Below are 13,860 nucleotides of genomic sequence, written 5' to 3'. Positions count from 1 at the left end.
AATGAAGGTTTCTAATCTTGGTTTCTTTTGGGGGGGACCCTGGCTCCTTGACAGCTTGTTAAAAGTGAATTTGGATTGTCTAACAAGTTTTTTTTAAATGGTTTTTGCCTTTCCAGAAATTCCAAGTTCACTAAGCTGGGAAATAGGGGGGAGGAGACGTCCTTCCTAGGTCCTGCTCTCCCAGCCTCATTGCCTGGAGGAAGGAGCACCACCATGGCTGGGTCCCACCCTCGATTCAGAAATTCATCTCTAAAGTGAATTTTAAAATGAGTGTAACCTAGAGAAGGTGAGAGAGAGCTACTCTTATTTCAGCAGGATCAAAAAGCATTTCACTTGATTTTCAGTTGCATATGGGAGAAGGTTCTGGCTACTAAAATACCCTAATCAGACAATAAACTTCTTTAAAGAGGAAAAAATCATATAGTGTGTTGAAGCTGTAACCTCCATTTTACTAGAAACCATTTATTCACACAAAACACAGTGACTTATGCCTGGATACGACAGACCAAAGGTACATTTCCCAGAGTTTAAATAATCTGCATTCACCAAGGGGGAAGGTCGGGTCCCTCAAACTCAGAACAAAAACAAGTGCCTTCCAACCAACCCAGCAGCCTAAACTCTCTACAGATCCCACAGCGTCCCCACGGGGACTCAGAGTGAGGGAGGGAGAACAACAGCACATTGGCGGTAAAATTGTAAAGGGACGTTTGCATTTACCATTTTCCCCTTATTAGGATCCATTCGGCCAAGTCCCCGGCCTCGTCCGCAGGCAGCAGTGGTCGCTGGGAGGTCCCGAGTTGACCGTGGGAAGGAATCGTGGAGTTCCACAGAGAAGAGGCGTCATTAAACCCAAGGACATTGGGCCTGCCGAGGGCAGGTTGCTGGGGAGGAGGGTGGGTGAGTGGGGCTCGGGGAGAGGGGTGCTTCCTGGAGCTCTCAAAATAAGGGGTTTCCAGTGAAATACTGCAGACGGTCTCTGTTCAGTTTCTTTTCTTTCATTCTTCGATTCTGGAACCAGATTTTGACTTGCCGGTCAGTGAGGTTGAGCATCCGAGAGAGTTGGAGTCTTTTCTCTTTGTTTATGTACACGTTAAAGAAAAACTCGCGTTCCAGTTCGCGGATCTGGTACTTGGTGTAGGGACAGCGCTTTTTCCGGGACCGCTGGGGGGCCACTGCAAGGCAAAGAAACCAAGAGGTGAGAGAGACCGCTGACTGCCCACCCCCACCCGCCCTGCGGCCGAGGCCCAAGCGAGGGCCAGGCCTCGGCCCGTTGGGGACGTCCCCTGCCGCAGCTGAAAGACCCTGCTTGCGTCGTGGGGGATGATATATGGGCGGGCACAGGAGAGTGCGGGCGTGGACGTGTGTACACGCCCGGACACACACACACACACACACACACACACACACACACACACACACACACTGGCACAGAGGCAGAGAAGCAGAGGGCAAGGCAGGGTCTGAGTTGGAACCCTAAGGGAGAGAAACACGAGCGCGCCGGGGCATCTGCTCCGACTCCAGCCAGCAGCGCGCGTCAGCCAGAGGCTTGGATAAAGTCCAGTTCAAGGATCTCCCCACCCCACCCCCCTTAGAAGCAGGAGGCTCCAGTGTCCACACTCACCAAGTGGCTTGAAATCTCCCCTCCCTCACTCCATGGTCTCTAGCACCACCCCACCCCCCCAAACTGGGGAAAAGCTCTCTGTAGCGATTAATGTCCCCTCGAAGTCTACCTTAAGCCCACCTAAATTGGTTTCCTATCGTAAACACACTTTACAACGGCCCGGGAAATCTTATAGGATGTATAAACCCCTTCGAACGCTTATAAAGCAGCACATAAAACGGCGCAAGCAGAGGGAGGCCCCCGCCGCCCCCCCGCGCCCGCGGCCCCCCGGCCCAGCAGCCCACCCCGCACCGGGTGCCTACCTGTGCCGCCACTCTTTTCAGCCCCCGCCTCCCCCGGGGGCCCCTCGCCGTCGCCGCCGCCGCCGCCTCCTTCTGCCGCCCCCTTGGGCTCCGAGCCGGGGGTCGCCTTGGCGCAGGGACTTCCCCCGCCGCCACCGGCCCCCGTCTTGGGGTCGCCCTTGTCGGCAGCGCCCTCGGGCTGTGGCGGCGCAGGAGGCGGAGGGGGCTGCGGCCCGGCGAACGGGGGCCCGGGAGCAGCCTCGTAGAACTGGTCGAAACCCTGCGGCAGGATGCCGTTGCGGCCCACAGCGCTGTAGAAGTTGGAGGCGGCGCCCGCGGGGCCGTGTGGCGGCCCGGGCGCGGCGCACACTGGCTCGGGCGCCTTGAAGAGCACGTCCGGCCGGCGGCCCGCGGGAGGGAGCAGCTCGCGCTGCATGGCCGCCTCCTCAGCCGCCGCCGCCGCCGCCGCCGCCGCCGCGGCTGCCGCGTAGTAGGGAGCGTAGCCCCCGGCGCCGCCGCTGCCGCCCCCGCCGGGGCCGCCCCCGCCGCCGCCGCCCCCCGCGCCGCCGCCGCCGCCGCCGCGGTACGGCCACTTGGCGCGCTCCAGGCCGTAGTCGCGGAAGGCCACTTCGCGCACGGGCTGGACGTGCGGCGCCAGGTTGGAAGAGTAGGGGAAAGTCATCTGGCAGGACGACGGTTGCGATAGGAACGACGGCTTGCTGGCGAAGTCCGACGGGGCCACATAGTAGGCGCAGCCCGGCAGGTACATGCTGGCTGCGCTCGGGCCGCACTCATCAAAGTCGTTCATGGCTCCGCGGCGTGCGCGCCGGCGAGCCCCGGGCCGCTCCCCGCGCCGCCAACCTGAGCCATCGATTGCACAAGAGGCTTGGGCCAGGATCAACTAAGCAAAAATCCCCACCGGGCGCTGACGTGCAATTCATCTTGATTGATTCTGGTGGTAATTATGTCACGTGACGCCATGGAGAGAAATGTCCTTATATCTATATCAGCTCTCGCCAACACGCCCCGGGACGGCTCCTGGCGCCGAGACACGCGCGCGCTGGGGGCGGATCGGTCTCCCTCTCCAGCCGGCACTCTCCGGGCGCCCCCTGACCAGGCTGCGCCGCAGGCCGGTCACCTGTGCGCCGCCGGCGGCTGCCACTGCTGGGTGCATCTGCCACCGCCCGGCTGGGCCGCCCGCCCGCGCCCGCCCGCCCGCGCCGCTTTAAGTACGCGGACCGAAGCCGGCGGGGAGGAGGAGGGAGGGGGAGGAAGGGGGAGGAAGGGGGAAGGGAAAGAAGCGGAGAGCGGAGGGGGGAGCCCCAGCCCAGGGCACAGGGGACTAGGTGTGAGGTTGTGAGGTTCCCACCCCCCACACCTCTTCCTGCAGCCGCTCCCTCCCCCGCGACGCCGCCACCCTCTGCAGCTTGCCCGCCAGGAGCTTGTTGCTTCTTGCTCAAGGGGCGTAATTGCGCCACTCTCGTGGCTCGAGGAGCCCTGATTTACATATTTCTCAGCCCTGCGCGTTTATCGCGGAATAACTTGGCTCTCTCCATTCCTGACCCCGGGAACGCGAGTGCCAGCCTCAGAAAAAAACCCACGCCAAAACCCTACTAGGAGCTCACCCAGGCCAGGGCCTCGGTGCCCACTCGGATCTTTAGCCCCCTCTCCTCCTCTCTGTGTTCCTGTCTCTCTTTTCTCCTTCCTTCGTCTCCCTTCAGTTTTCTCACATCTCTCTCTCCTGTCTTCTCTTCTCCCACTCCCTTCTCTTGTTTCCTCTTGCCTCCTTGGGGTGTCTGGCTGGCTCAGTCAGCAGAGCATCTGACTCTCGATCCTCTTGCCTTCTTCCTTCCTCTTACTTTCCTCGTTTCCTTTCCTTTCTCTGTCCCCTGATCCTCTCTCTTCCTTTCCCCTAGCTGTGTGTCACCACCTCTGTGCTCTCCCTGTCACCTCTCTGCCTTTTCTCTCCCAATGCTAAAGCAAGGAGGAAGTTCAGCCAGCGGAGACGCCCCATGCCCCTCTAGAAGGTGGGGGGTCTGGTGAACAAAAGGATCTGGAGTCCTACTCTAAAGGTGCCTGGCCTCCCACTCCCTACCAACCGGAGACAAACCACTGGCGCCTCCACCCTCCTCACCCTCTCTGCTTTTTGACCTGGACTGGGACCAGCCCGCCTCACATCCAGCCCCTTCTTTGCTTCGGAGCCCCTCCAAGGCCTACGCGTCCACGCCGCCGAGTCTCCCCCAGGCTCCTGCGGTGCCCTGGGGCCGGCATGATCACTGAGGGGCTCCTCCAGGTGGTCCGGTGGCTCTGGGAGGGGGGAGTGCTCTCAGCAGCTCTTTCCTCCTTGCTTGAGCCTCCCTGTACCACTTGACCCCCAGGGCCCCCCATCCATTTGCCCCAAGGCCTCACTTTCCTCCGCTGCCGCTGTGTCCCTCTTTCCTAGCCCGTGGGGCCGGGCGAGGCCTGGACTCCGGCCTCTGGGAGAGCCAGCGCTCTCCAAAGGAAAGAATCAGTGTCTCAGAAAGAAGCTCCCCAAACCCAAATCCCAGAACCGAGGGCAAGAAGTTGCCCCTGTACCCAAGATTCCTCTGCCCAGGCAATCCCAGAACTGGGTTCTGGGCCTCAACCCTACGCTCAGGGCAGGCGACGCAGGCTGAGAAGCTGGTTCCCTCCCTGGCCCCGGCTGCCGCAGTGCCCGTGTGGTGAGCTCTGCCCACCATGCCGACAGACAGAGAAAAGGCGGGTGATCGGAGCTCATATCTATTTTCTGGCCGTTGTCCCCCCCCTCTTCCTCTTTCTCCTCCCTCCTTTTCTCCCTCCCACTCTTCTTCCTCCGCCCCCCTCCCACCTCTGCTTTCCTCCGAACGCTGCGCAAACAGGTCGGTGGCGACTGGAGGGCAAGGAGGCTCCCCCAGCCCCCCAAACTACCCATCGTTTTGTGCACCTTCCTCCCAGCTGGCACCCTCGCCCAGATTCCCGCTCGCCCCTTTCTCCTCAGTCCAGACCGCCAGCACACTTATCTGCTTCCTATCTCCATCACCCGCCCAAGCCTCTCCCTTTCGGGCTCGTTCGTGGTCGACGCCCCTGGATCTCTCTCCTAAAATGGCTCCCCGGACACTGCACACTGGCCCTGCGGCCGCTCAGGACCCAGGGCAGCGGCTGCGCCCCCCACCCCCACCCCCAGCAGCCGAGTCTTTATGGGTCTGGGAGTGCGGAAAATTCTCGCACCTTCTCTTCGTTCGGGGTGGGGCGCAGGCAGTCTGCTGCCCCCAAAGCGGAGCCTGCTGACCGCCGAAGAGGGAAATGGGGAGGACGGAACCATTCAAGTTCAACGACATGGCGATGGCGGCTCCGGCTGGAGCCGCGCTTTGGCGGGGGAGGGTGCGCCATCTGCAGCGGCGCGCGGGTGCACAGGGGAAGGGGCAGCGGACCCCTCTCTGCGCGTTAGCGCGGACCCCCGCCCCCACACCCAACCTTGGGCTTTCATTTTCCGCCCGGCCCGCTACGGCCTTTTGCCCTAGCTCCCTCCTCGATCCTCACCCCGAAACCTAAGGAAAACCGCAGCCTCCCGACCCGCGCGTCCCGCGAGAACCTACCATGAAGACTCCGGCGTTGTGGCCTTGTCCTTGCCTGCGCGGCCCCACTCGAAGCACAGAGAGCGCATCCGACCCTCCCGGCACATCCAGCTGCTCCGCGAGTGGTAGCTTTCCGCGCAGCGCCCAGACGCGATGCGGTAATTTTGAGCCACCCAAGATAAGACACTAACTTGACCTTAACTTTGTCAGGGCGCCCCTGGTATCTGGAGAACGTGAACAGACACTGTCTGGCAGCCCTCGTAAAAGCTGACTGGGGAAGGGATTCTGAGTCATTTCATTTATTGCCACTACAGTTCTGCAAGAAAGCTTTTCCTCCCTGCCAAACTTTAATTATTTATGCTCTTTTAGGAAACGAAAGAAGAGGAGAAACGCGGGGGGAAAACACCCAGAGCAAGTCCCTTCCCAGCAGAACCTTTGGAATGGACTCCCTAAGTCAAATGACCGGAGAACAAAAATGTGGGGAGATCACCTTTGTCCAAGGACGATCGGACAGGCGCTCTGCCCCCCCCCCCCCCGAAGGGGGGGTGGTGGTGAATGCAGCTGGGAGAGGCGGGGTGAAGAGGCACCCTCCCCCCCACCCCCGCAGACATGAATATTTACAACGGTTCTGAATTTCTCCTCCACCCGCCGGCCTCCCGGAAGCCTCCCCAGCCCGCCTCCCTCGGGAAGAGCCCCCAGGCCTTAAGAGTCCCCCGGTCGGCCCTCTGAGCTCGCAGCCGATTGAATGCCAGACGAAGCCATTTTTTCTCGTTTAAAACCCTTTTTCTTGATCAAGAGGCCTGCCTGGACTGCCGCATTTCGGAGGACGCATTTGTCTTTGTGCGAGGGAATGTTGAGCACTCAGATTTCAGCATCATTTCTCTCGGCGTTTGTTTCTTACGAATTTCGTCGTGGTTCCAAATCCCTGATAGGACTTCGGCTAGGAAAGGAGAGAGGACACCACTGCCTTTGTATTTGTGCGGGTCAGTAAAAGGGATAGATTTGAAAAAACACTGCTGAAGCCCCAACCAACAGTCAAGATTTTACACTTAGAATCCTTTCGATCTCTTTGGGGAGTGGTCTCCATGAATTTCACCTCCCACCCCACATCTCAGGCTAAAGAGAAAGAACATGGTGATTTAATGGTATACATGGGAAAGAAACTGTCTCTCTGTGTTACTGTAGGGTCTGCATCTAAGTCTGATTTCCTAGTCCTTTACCCAGCTTTCCGGACCTGAGGTCTGAGAGGTCTGAGTGTGGCCTCCGCCTTTGTTCCCTTGCTCTGGGAGAGAGATCCAGCTCCCGGTACCACCACCTCCCTGAGCCCCATCAGGTGGGAAAACATTTCTAAAGACAGGGCCTCAGGAGCCTCTGGCTTCCTACCCGCCCCCCCGCCCCCCACCATTGTGTTTTTCTTAAAGGAGCTACTTTAAAAATATTTTTAACATACACATCCAACTGGCTTCAGGAAAGGGGACTTGGAACCCATGAACACTTGGTCTTAGAGATTTAGTGGTTCTTGCTAATTCTTCCACTTGCTAAAAGCTAACAGTTCTCTAGTTTCCGTCTCAGAGCTGGCTGGGAGTTGGGGTCTGCAAGAGGATGGCAGCTTTCCCAGCCTCAGCTGGAGGCTCCTAAGGCTATAAGGGTGCTGAGGCCACATTTCCCAAGGGACCATGCTGGGCTCCAGGCAAAGGTGCCAGCATGGAGAATTTCCACAGGGCATAGCCTGTTTGAAAGAAGCCTGACCAAAACATGGCAAGGAGAGATCTTTTGTATTGAGATCTGAGGAGCCTCCTATTTCGGCAGGCACCCCATCCCCATAACAGCAAGCTTCAAAATTGGGGAATTAAGGCAAAATACAGAAGCCCTGGTGTGCAACAAGCTGAGAGTTCCCTTAAGGTTGGAGACAAGCTCAGATCTGCCTACAGTCCCCTTTCCTCCCACTTGGATGTTTCATACACATTTTGTTCATGGGCTTTTATGCACCATTTTCTGACCGACTTGGAAGCCATTTTCTCATTTAATGAACAGTCAACACCCGCAGTGAAACCACAACCAGAAAAGAAAAACGAATTTGGTGGCCTAAAATCATTAGGAGGGAATCTGAATTGTTTAGAAAAATTGACATCAGTCCCTTGACAACTTGGCTGGGACTTGGATATTTATTTCCATTCAAAACATTTCTATGTATCTGATATGTACAAGCTATTGTGGGTTTTTTTTTTTGACAAAATCAAAACAACATAAAACATGCACAACAACTATTAGATAGCAGAGAAAATGCAATTAGTCAAAACATCAACTGAGGTCAGTTGGGCTGAGGCTTGGGGCTATGTGGGGTGCCCACTCCCCATCTAGGGCCTAGTCCCCCACTAAAAACAAGTCATCCGACTTTGGGAAGGAATCAACTCTTTGGCTGTCATACATCTCAGTTGAAGTTGGGGGGCGCTACTTCTCAGAAGGAGAGGGAAAAGAGGTAGGGGATGATAGAAGGAGCTGGAGGGGGGTGCTCAGTTTCAGTGAGGTTAACACAGGACACCCCAGCACATGCAAAACACCTCTACCTGGCATTCAGGAACCCCAGCTGCAACAAAGCAAGCCCAGCAGGGCCCAGGGCCTTACAGGCTCCATGGAGGCAGGCCAGGCATGGGCTCAGGAAGGGCATAGCGCTGAGGCACAGAAAGGCCCCCAGTGGGGTTGTCTGGTGGTGAAGAGGGTGAGAGAGGGGAACTTCTCTCTACTTGGTCTAGAGCAGCGACCAGGGGCTGAGGATTTGAAGGGCCTCCTCCTTCACCCCCTGACTACTGGAGGGCCTCTCACCTCTGCCTAATTATCCTAATTCAAGAAAGACATGTCCGCACCCTTACCCACCTCAACAGGACAGCCATATTTACAGTTGGAACGTAGGACACCCTTATCCTTGCTCACTCCCTTCTCCTCCCCCTGGATATTTTCCCCACCTCTTAGTGCACTCCAGCCTCAAAGCAGACTAGCAGCTGTCCTCACCAGAGCTCAGTCCAGTTACAGAGTGCAGGGCTCTGGCCTAGGCGTGTATGAGGAGATAGGAGACGTAGGGGAGTTTTACCAGTACAGTCTAGAGATTTCAGTTTGTGGTGGAGCCTCAGCCTCCCTGCTCGAATCCATGGGAAGGAAGTATCCACCCCATTCTGCCCAGCTGGAAGGGTCAGCCCAGCCCAAACTCGGAGGTGTCCATGAGTTTGTCCAGCCACCCCAGCCTTCTTCCCCTTGCCTTTCCTCCCCAAGTCTGAAGGTCTAGGGTAGCTTTTGTCCTCTGCAAGCAGCCAGGGCAGACAGGAGAGGGGCGGCACCCTTTCCTCACTCCAGAGCCACGATTCTGGCTTTGCCACAAGCGGCTTTGGGGGCAAAGAGACAGAATTGGGCCTGCAGCCCTTTCTACTCCTTCCCGGAGGCCTTCCTAAATTCAATTCCACTCTGCGCTCTAGTGAGGTGCCTGCTAAATTCAAAAAGAACTGGGGAGGAGAGGAAAGGGAGTCTAGGTGGAAGCAGAATTCCAAGTACAAGGGTGCTAGAGTGAGCCCCCGTGTAAATGCCCCGGACAAGAGCTAGGACAGGTGACCCCAGGCCCCCACTTGGGAAGCCTCAAGGCCAAGGTTGTGCTGCAACTTCTGCAGGCCCCTCCCAGAGATCGGAAAGCGTGGAGGCCCAACTGGCCAGGGCTCCTGGGCTGTAGACTGAGTGGGAGGGTACTTGGGACCAGCGGAGAAGGAGCGGAAGGAAAAGCCCCTAGTCCCAGTTCTTCCTCCACGCCAGGCCTCGGCTTAAAAGGGCAGGCCTGGCCAGCCGCGGCCACGCGGGGGGCTAGTATAGCGCCAGCGCCTGCTCGCGCAGGACCACGCGCTTCTTTTTCATACGCCGGTTCTGGAACCAGATTTTGACCTGCTGGTCGCTGAGGTTCAGCCTGTTGGACAATTCCTTGCGCTTCTGGCGGTTGATGAATTCGTTGAGGAGGAATTCGTTCTCCAGCTCCGCAATCTGCTGCTTGGTGTAGGGTTTCCGCTTCTTGCGGGTCCTCCCTGGGGCCGCCCCCCACGGCAGGCCTGCAACACAGCCCCAACCCAAGTCAGCCCTGCCGGCTGCTCCCAGTTGTCTGCCCGCCCCCAGCGGCTCCCTCCCTCTGCACACTCTCCCCTGCACCCCACCTCCCAGCCCAGCCCAGACTGGCCCAGGGAGCATGGCCACCGTTTACCGTCGGGCAGCGAAGGTCGCAGGCAAGAGGCGACGCCCGCCGCCTGCACTGTCATGTTCAAGTTGAGCGGGCCCTTGGTGTCGTCCTTGAAGCCGGCAGCGCAGGGGGTCCCCTCGAGCAGGGCTGCAGAGCCTGCTGCCGCACGGCCCACACCCGCGTAGTCGTACTTGGCCGCTTTGAGAGCAGCGGCCGCGGGGGCCAGGCTAGAGTCGGGGACGAAGGGCGGCCGCACACGGCCACGGTCCTCCGGCCCAGCGGCCACATCGGGCGTATAAAACTTGGCCTGCTCTTCGGGTCCATCCTTGGCGCCCAGGGGCTGTAGACCAAGCGGCCCGGAACCGGCCAGGTAGGGCTGCGAGAAGCTGCCGAAAGCGGTGGCACCGGCAGGCTGCGCTGGGGCGCAGGACGCGGGCGTGGTGGCCCAGGGCAGCGCCCCTCGCGGGTATGAGATGGGGGGGAGCGCGGCCAACTGGCCGCCATTCGGCCGCAGGTTGGAGAAGTAGAAGGAGTCAGGCGACTGCAGATTCAGAAGCGAGCCCACATAGCCCGCTCTGTAGAGACTGCGCTCACACATCTCCAACAAAGGGCTTCGGCTGCGCTCGCAGCAGTATTTAGTTACAACCGGGAATAAGAGGACAGGCTCAGACGATTGGACGAAACTTTGCCTGCAGGTTCTTCAAAGCCGGTCATTTCAGCACCGCCTACATCCCCCGACCCGTTTTCCCCCCCTTCAGGGTATTATGATAACTCCCGCAATATTCGATGGAGAAGGAGGAGGCTGCTAGGCAGAAGAACCAAGGAACGTGGAACGAAGGTGAAACCACTGTGAGTTTCCGGGCTCAGCTTCAGGAGCGGGGGACATTGGGTGCCTTTGCCCCAATGTCCCTTGGGATCCTTCTTGGTCTTGATTGGCTTTGCACTCCCCCTTCCCACTGGCTACCTAGACCAGGCTTGCTTCCACGAGCTTTAAGTTGCAGCTAAGGCCTTTTCTAGCGTTGTGCACCTCTGGCTAGGCTTGTCTAGAGAGTCCACTGTCTGGTGGGGCCACGAGCTCTGTCCCTAGGCCTGAACTATGTTACTCCTAGGCCGATTCCTTCCTGCCCCTGTCCCTCTGGAGAGGATTCTGCACTGGTCATGTTGCATCGAGGACCCACACACGGCCTGAACCCGGCATGCTCCAAAGGTTTGCTGATGGAGGAGAAATGCATCACAAACTCTGCCCAAGTTTGGTGCCCAGGAAGGTGGTTTCAAACCAATTCTGGTGCGCTTCTCTATGGCCAAGTCCTCTGCTCCCAGGAAATTTGCGGCCATCCCGGTCCGTGGAGAATGCTGGCCCAGGAAGGGGCAGCTGCATTGGCCAATCCTGGCCAAAGGCTACATTCCTTTTATTGCCAGGAGTCACCTTGGCGACTACGTCCTGCCAACCAGAACTCCAAGCTGTTCAACTCCTCTGCAGCGGGCAGAGCAGAACGAGCTCCCCGGACTTGGTGTGGAAGGACAGAAGAGCCAGAGTCACTCGGCGGGGAACAGCACGGCTCGCCCAGGCAGCAGGCTAGCGGCGTTGCTCCGCTCAGCGCCTCCAAGGCCGCTGGCGGGTTCGGAGTTCTGGCGAACAGGGGCCTGAGCAGGAGGGGCGGCGCTCCCTCGTCGGGGGCAATGTGGCAGCCCCCTCCGCAGGCCCTCCGGTTTAGCTTGGCCAGAGGGCTATGGGTCCTCCTCCCCTGCCTCGGTCCCAAGAAACCCAGCGGCCGCGTGACTGGCGGCCACCCCAACCTGCAGCCCGCCTCGCGGTCCCCGAGCCAAGCTGGAATTGGTTAGACCGCCAGCTCCGGCACGGAGACCACACAGGCGCCGCCGGAGGGCAAGGCTGACCACCGCGCTGAGACTTTATTGTGAGTTATGGCGACCAATTGGGCGGCTCTGGGGAACGCAGTCGGTCTCTTCCTCCCGCTCTAGGGCGGGGGTATGGGGTGAGGATGGGGATGTCCGAGACTCCCCAGGGTTCTGTCAGAGTTTCCTTACCAGCTCAGACACAGAGGGAAAAAAACTCCACTCCCCGTCCTTGGGGGTGGGGGCGTGGGGAGGTGTAGGCATAAGCTGCAACCTCAGTTCTTAGGGGCTTAAGGGATCCAGGCTCTCGTTTTGGGAAACTCTCCCTGTTTTCCAGGAGCTACAGACTCCCCAGGCCCAAAAGCTCCAGCTCCAGGGATCCCTGGAGTCTCATCTCCTCCCGTCTCAGCATGCAGCGATGCTCCGGTATTTCCAAGTCCAAGGGTGTCTTCTCCGGACCCTTAGGCAGCCGCACAGCAGCGGTTTACCCCTGAGGACTGAAGACATAAAGGCACTAAGTGAGCAATGAAAGACTAGAACAATTAGATTCCCTCCATTTCTCTTTGGCTCAGAATGGTGTTCATCTGCCCCACCTTATCTCCTGGGTTTGTAATTTCCGAGGTCCAGCAGGCAAAGTTGTACGCTGGGAGCTAAGAGCTTGGAGCTGAGGACTGCGCGGCGGGGCGGGGCGGGGGGCGGGGGCGGGGTGGAGGTGTTGGTGGGAAGGGCAGGAGGCTTGGCTGGTGAGCTGGAGAATGGGAGAGGATTTGGCCGCGGAGCTAAACCGCGAGTTCTGCCAATGCCGCCGACCGCCCAGGAGATGGCGAGCGAGCTCCACGCCTGGCGAGGCGCCGCCGCACGGTCAAGATCAACAGTGAAGGGCGGCACAGCCGGCCTGGGGTCGCCAGCCCGTGCGGTCACGGCCCGCTGCCAGGCTCCGCCAAGCGTCTCGGAAAGCCGTAGATCGTGGCAGCAAGGCTGGCGGGGACAGCGGAGTCAGAGGCACCCGGCAGGCTGCCAGACACGGGGAAGTGTTGCGGCCGCCCCTTTGTCTGGCGGTGCGTCCCGACTGCAAAAGCCTCCATCGCCTCCTGGATCACGCGTAGACGCGCGGGCCTGGAGTCTCCACCAGCGGCACTCCAAACCTGCTAGGTTTCAGACGCGTCCTCCCTGCGGCCTCTCGGTCTCCGCCCGAAGAAAGGCCTCTCTCCCAAGCTCCCTTCGCCTTTGCTCCCCGTGGGCCTCCCTACCAGCGCTCGGGCCACCTACCGGCTCCTCTCCTCCCTCCTCAATTCGGAATATAAAAGGAATGCATATAAATAGCAACGTCTTCATCTGTTATTGATTTAGCCATCAATTCAAATTCCACCGGAGAGCATTTGAGCAGTTTTAATCTTCAGCAAACCTCCCCATTTCTCCTAGGCAGAGTAAACTGACCAGCAAACTACGGATGAAAGGAAAACCTCCAGGCAATCCCCGCATCCGACAGGAAACCTCAGAAATGGACCTGGGAAATGGAGTGCGGCCCTGGAGTCTGGAATTTACCAAAAAGGAGGGAAAACGACGTTGGAAAAGAAGGGAAAACAGGCCTGCTTCAGATGAAAGCACATCTTGCGAGGAAAGCAACATGCTAATTAGAAACTCTTCCTTAAAGTGGAAGGTCGGGGTAGTTATGTCCAGGGTTAGTTATGTTCAGGGTTACTTCTCCAGAATTTGAGTCGTAGTCCGTTCTCTCTCTGTTTGCCTCTGTCTCCCTCTGTGTCTCTCTATCTGCCAGTTAAAACGAAGTTGGCCGCCCACAGCCAACCATCGATGCAAGATATGAAAGAAATCAAGCCGGGCCAGAGAAAACGAAAGTAGCTCCGGACCTTGGGTCTCTGCGTTTTCTCTAGCGGATCCATAAGGGAGCCCCCCCGCCATAAGAGTTTACATATTGTGTGAGGTTTTAAACATGCGTATTTAACTTACATACCAAAAAGTTAGCAACCACTAAACTGATTGTGCCTAGGCGCTAACAACACGAGGCACCCAGCTCCTCAGCGGCCATTTCCTTGAGTGGCAAAAAGGCCTCAAAAAAGCAAGTTCATTGGGCCTAAAAATTGCGTCTAGAGGTTTAGGGCGTATAATTATGGTTTTCAGTCCTCAAACGCTGTTTGGAGGCTGCTCGGAAAGGGCGATAAGGGATCAGCCTGAAATGTTTCTTTTTCAATTGCCAAATATGGATGTGTCTAATTTCAGGATCTTCCAAGAGTAGATAAATATAACAGCCTTTCTAGGAAGAACACCTTCAAGTGAGCACAATTTCCTACACCCAGACACAAA

The 13,860-nt window shown here is 58.1% G+C and overlaps 2 protein-coding genes and 1 long non-coding RNA gene across 3 annotated transcripts; 1 reads left to right on the top strand and 2 right to left on the bottom strand.

The window, feature by feature from the left end:
* Positions 1-386: 386 nt before the first annotated feature.
* On the bottom strand, positions 387-2,710 carry HOXD11 (homeobox D11). Its single transcript, XM_042952720.1, has 2 exons — positions 1,924-2,710; positions 387-1,172 (listed from the first exon to the last, which is right to left on the bottom strand). The coding sequence occupies exons 1-2, from the start codon at positions 2,708-2,710 to the stop codon at positions 937-939; spliced, it is 1,023 nt and encodes a 340-aa protein (XP_042808654.1). The 3' UTR covers positions 387-936.
* A 6,146-nt stretch (positions 2,711-8,856) lies between these two features.
* Positions 8,857-10,522, bottom strand: HOXD12 (homeobox D12). The gene is made up of 2 exons (XM_042952719.1): positions 9,709-10,522; positions 8,857-9,559 (listed from the first exon to the last, which is right to left on the bottom strand). Exons 1-2 carry the CDS (start codon positions 10,280-10,282, stop codon positions 9,321-9,323), a joined length of 813 nt encoding a protein of 270 aa, XP_042808653.1. The 5' UTR covers positions 10,283-10,522; the 3' UTR covers positions 8,857-9,320.
* On the top strand, positions 9,975-13,860 carry LOC122227932. The gene is made up of 5 exons (XR_006206278.1): positions 9,975-10,054; positions 10,443-10,533; positions 11,104-11,600; positions 11,876-12,056; positions 12,961-13,860. It is a non-coding gene; the product is annotated as an uncharacterized LOC122227932 (long non-coding RNA).

Source organism: Panthera leo, chromosome C1 (assembly GCF_018350215.1).
Source record: "Panthera leo isolate Ple1 chromosome C1, P.leo_Ple1_pat1.1, whole genome shotgun sequence".
Taxonomy (NCBI): Eukaryota; Metazoa; Chordata; class Mammalia; order Carnivora; family Felidae; genus Panthera; species Panthera leo.
The sequence above is the reverse complement of the archived record's forward strand: the minus strand, read 5'-3'. Positions and strand labels throughout refer to the sequence as shown.

Excerpts from the sequence above, each read along its gene's own strand:
- HOXD11 (XM_042952720.1), bottom strand. The coding sequence starts at position 2,710 with ATGAACGACTTTGATGAGTGCGGCCCGAGCGCAGCCAGCATGTACCTG. Across the intron at positions 1,173-1,923 it reads TGAAAAGAGTGGCGGCACAG|TGGCCCCCCAGCGGTCCCGG; the intron begins GTAGGCACCCGG and ends TTTGCCTTGCAG.
- HOXD12 (XM_042952719.1), bottom strand. The coding sequence starts at position 10,282 with ATGTGTGAGCGCAGTCTCTACAGAGCGGGCTATGTGGGCTCGCTTCTG. Across the intron at positions 9,560-9,708 it reads GCGACCTTCGCTGCCCGACG|GCCTGCCGTGGGGGGCGGCC; the intron begins GTAAACGGTGGC and ends GCTGTGTTGCAG.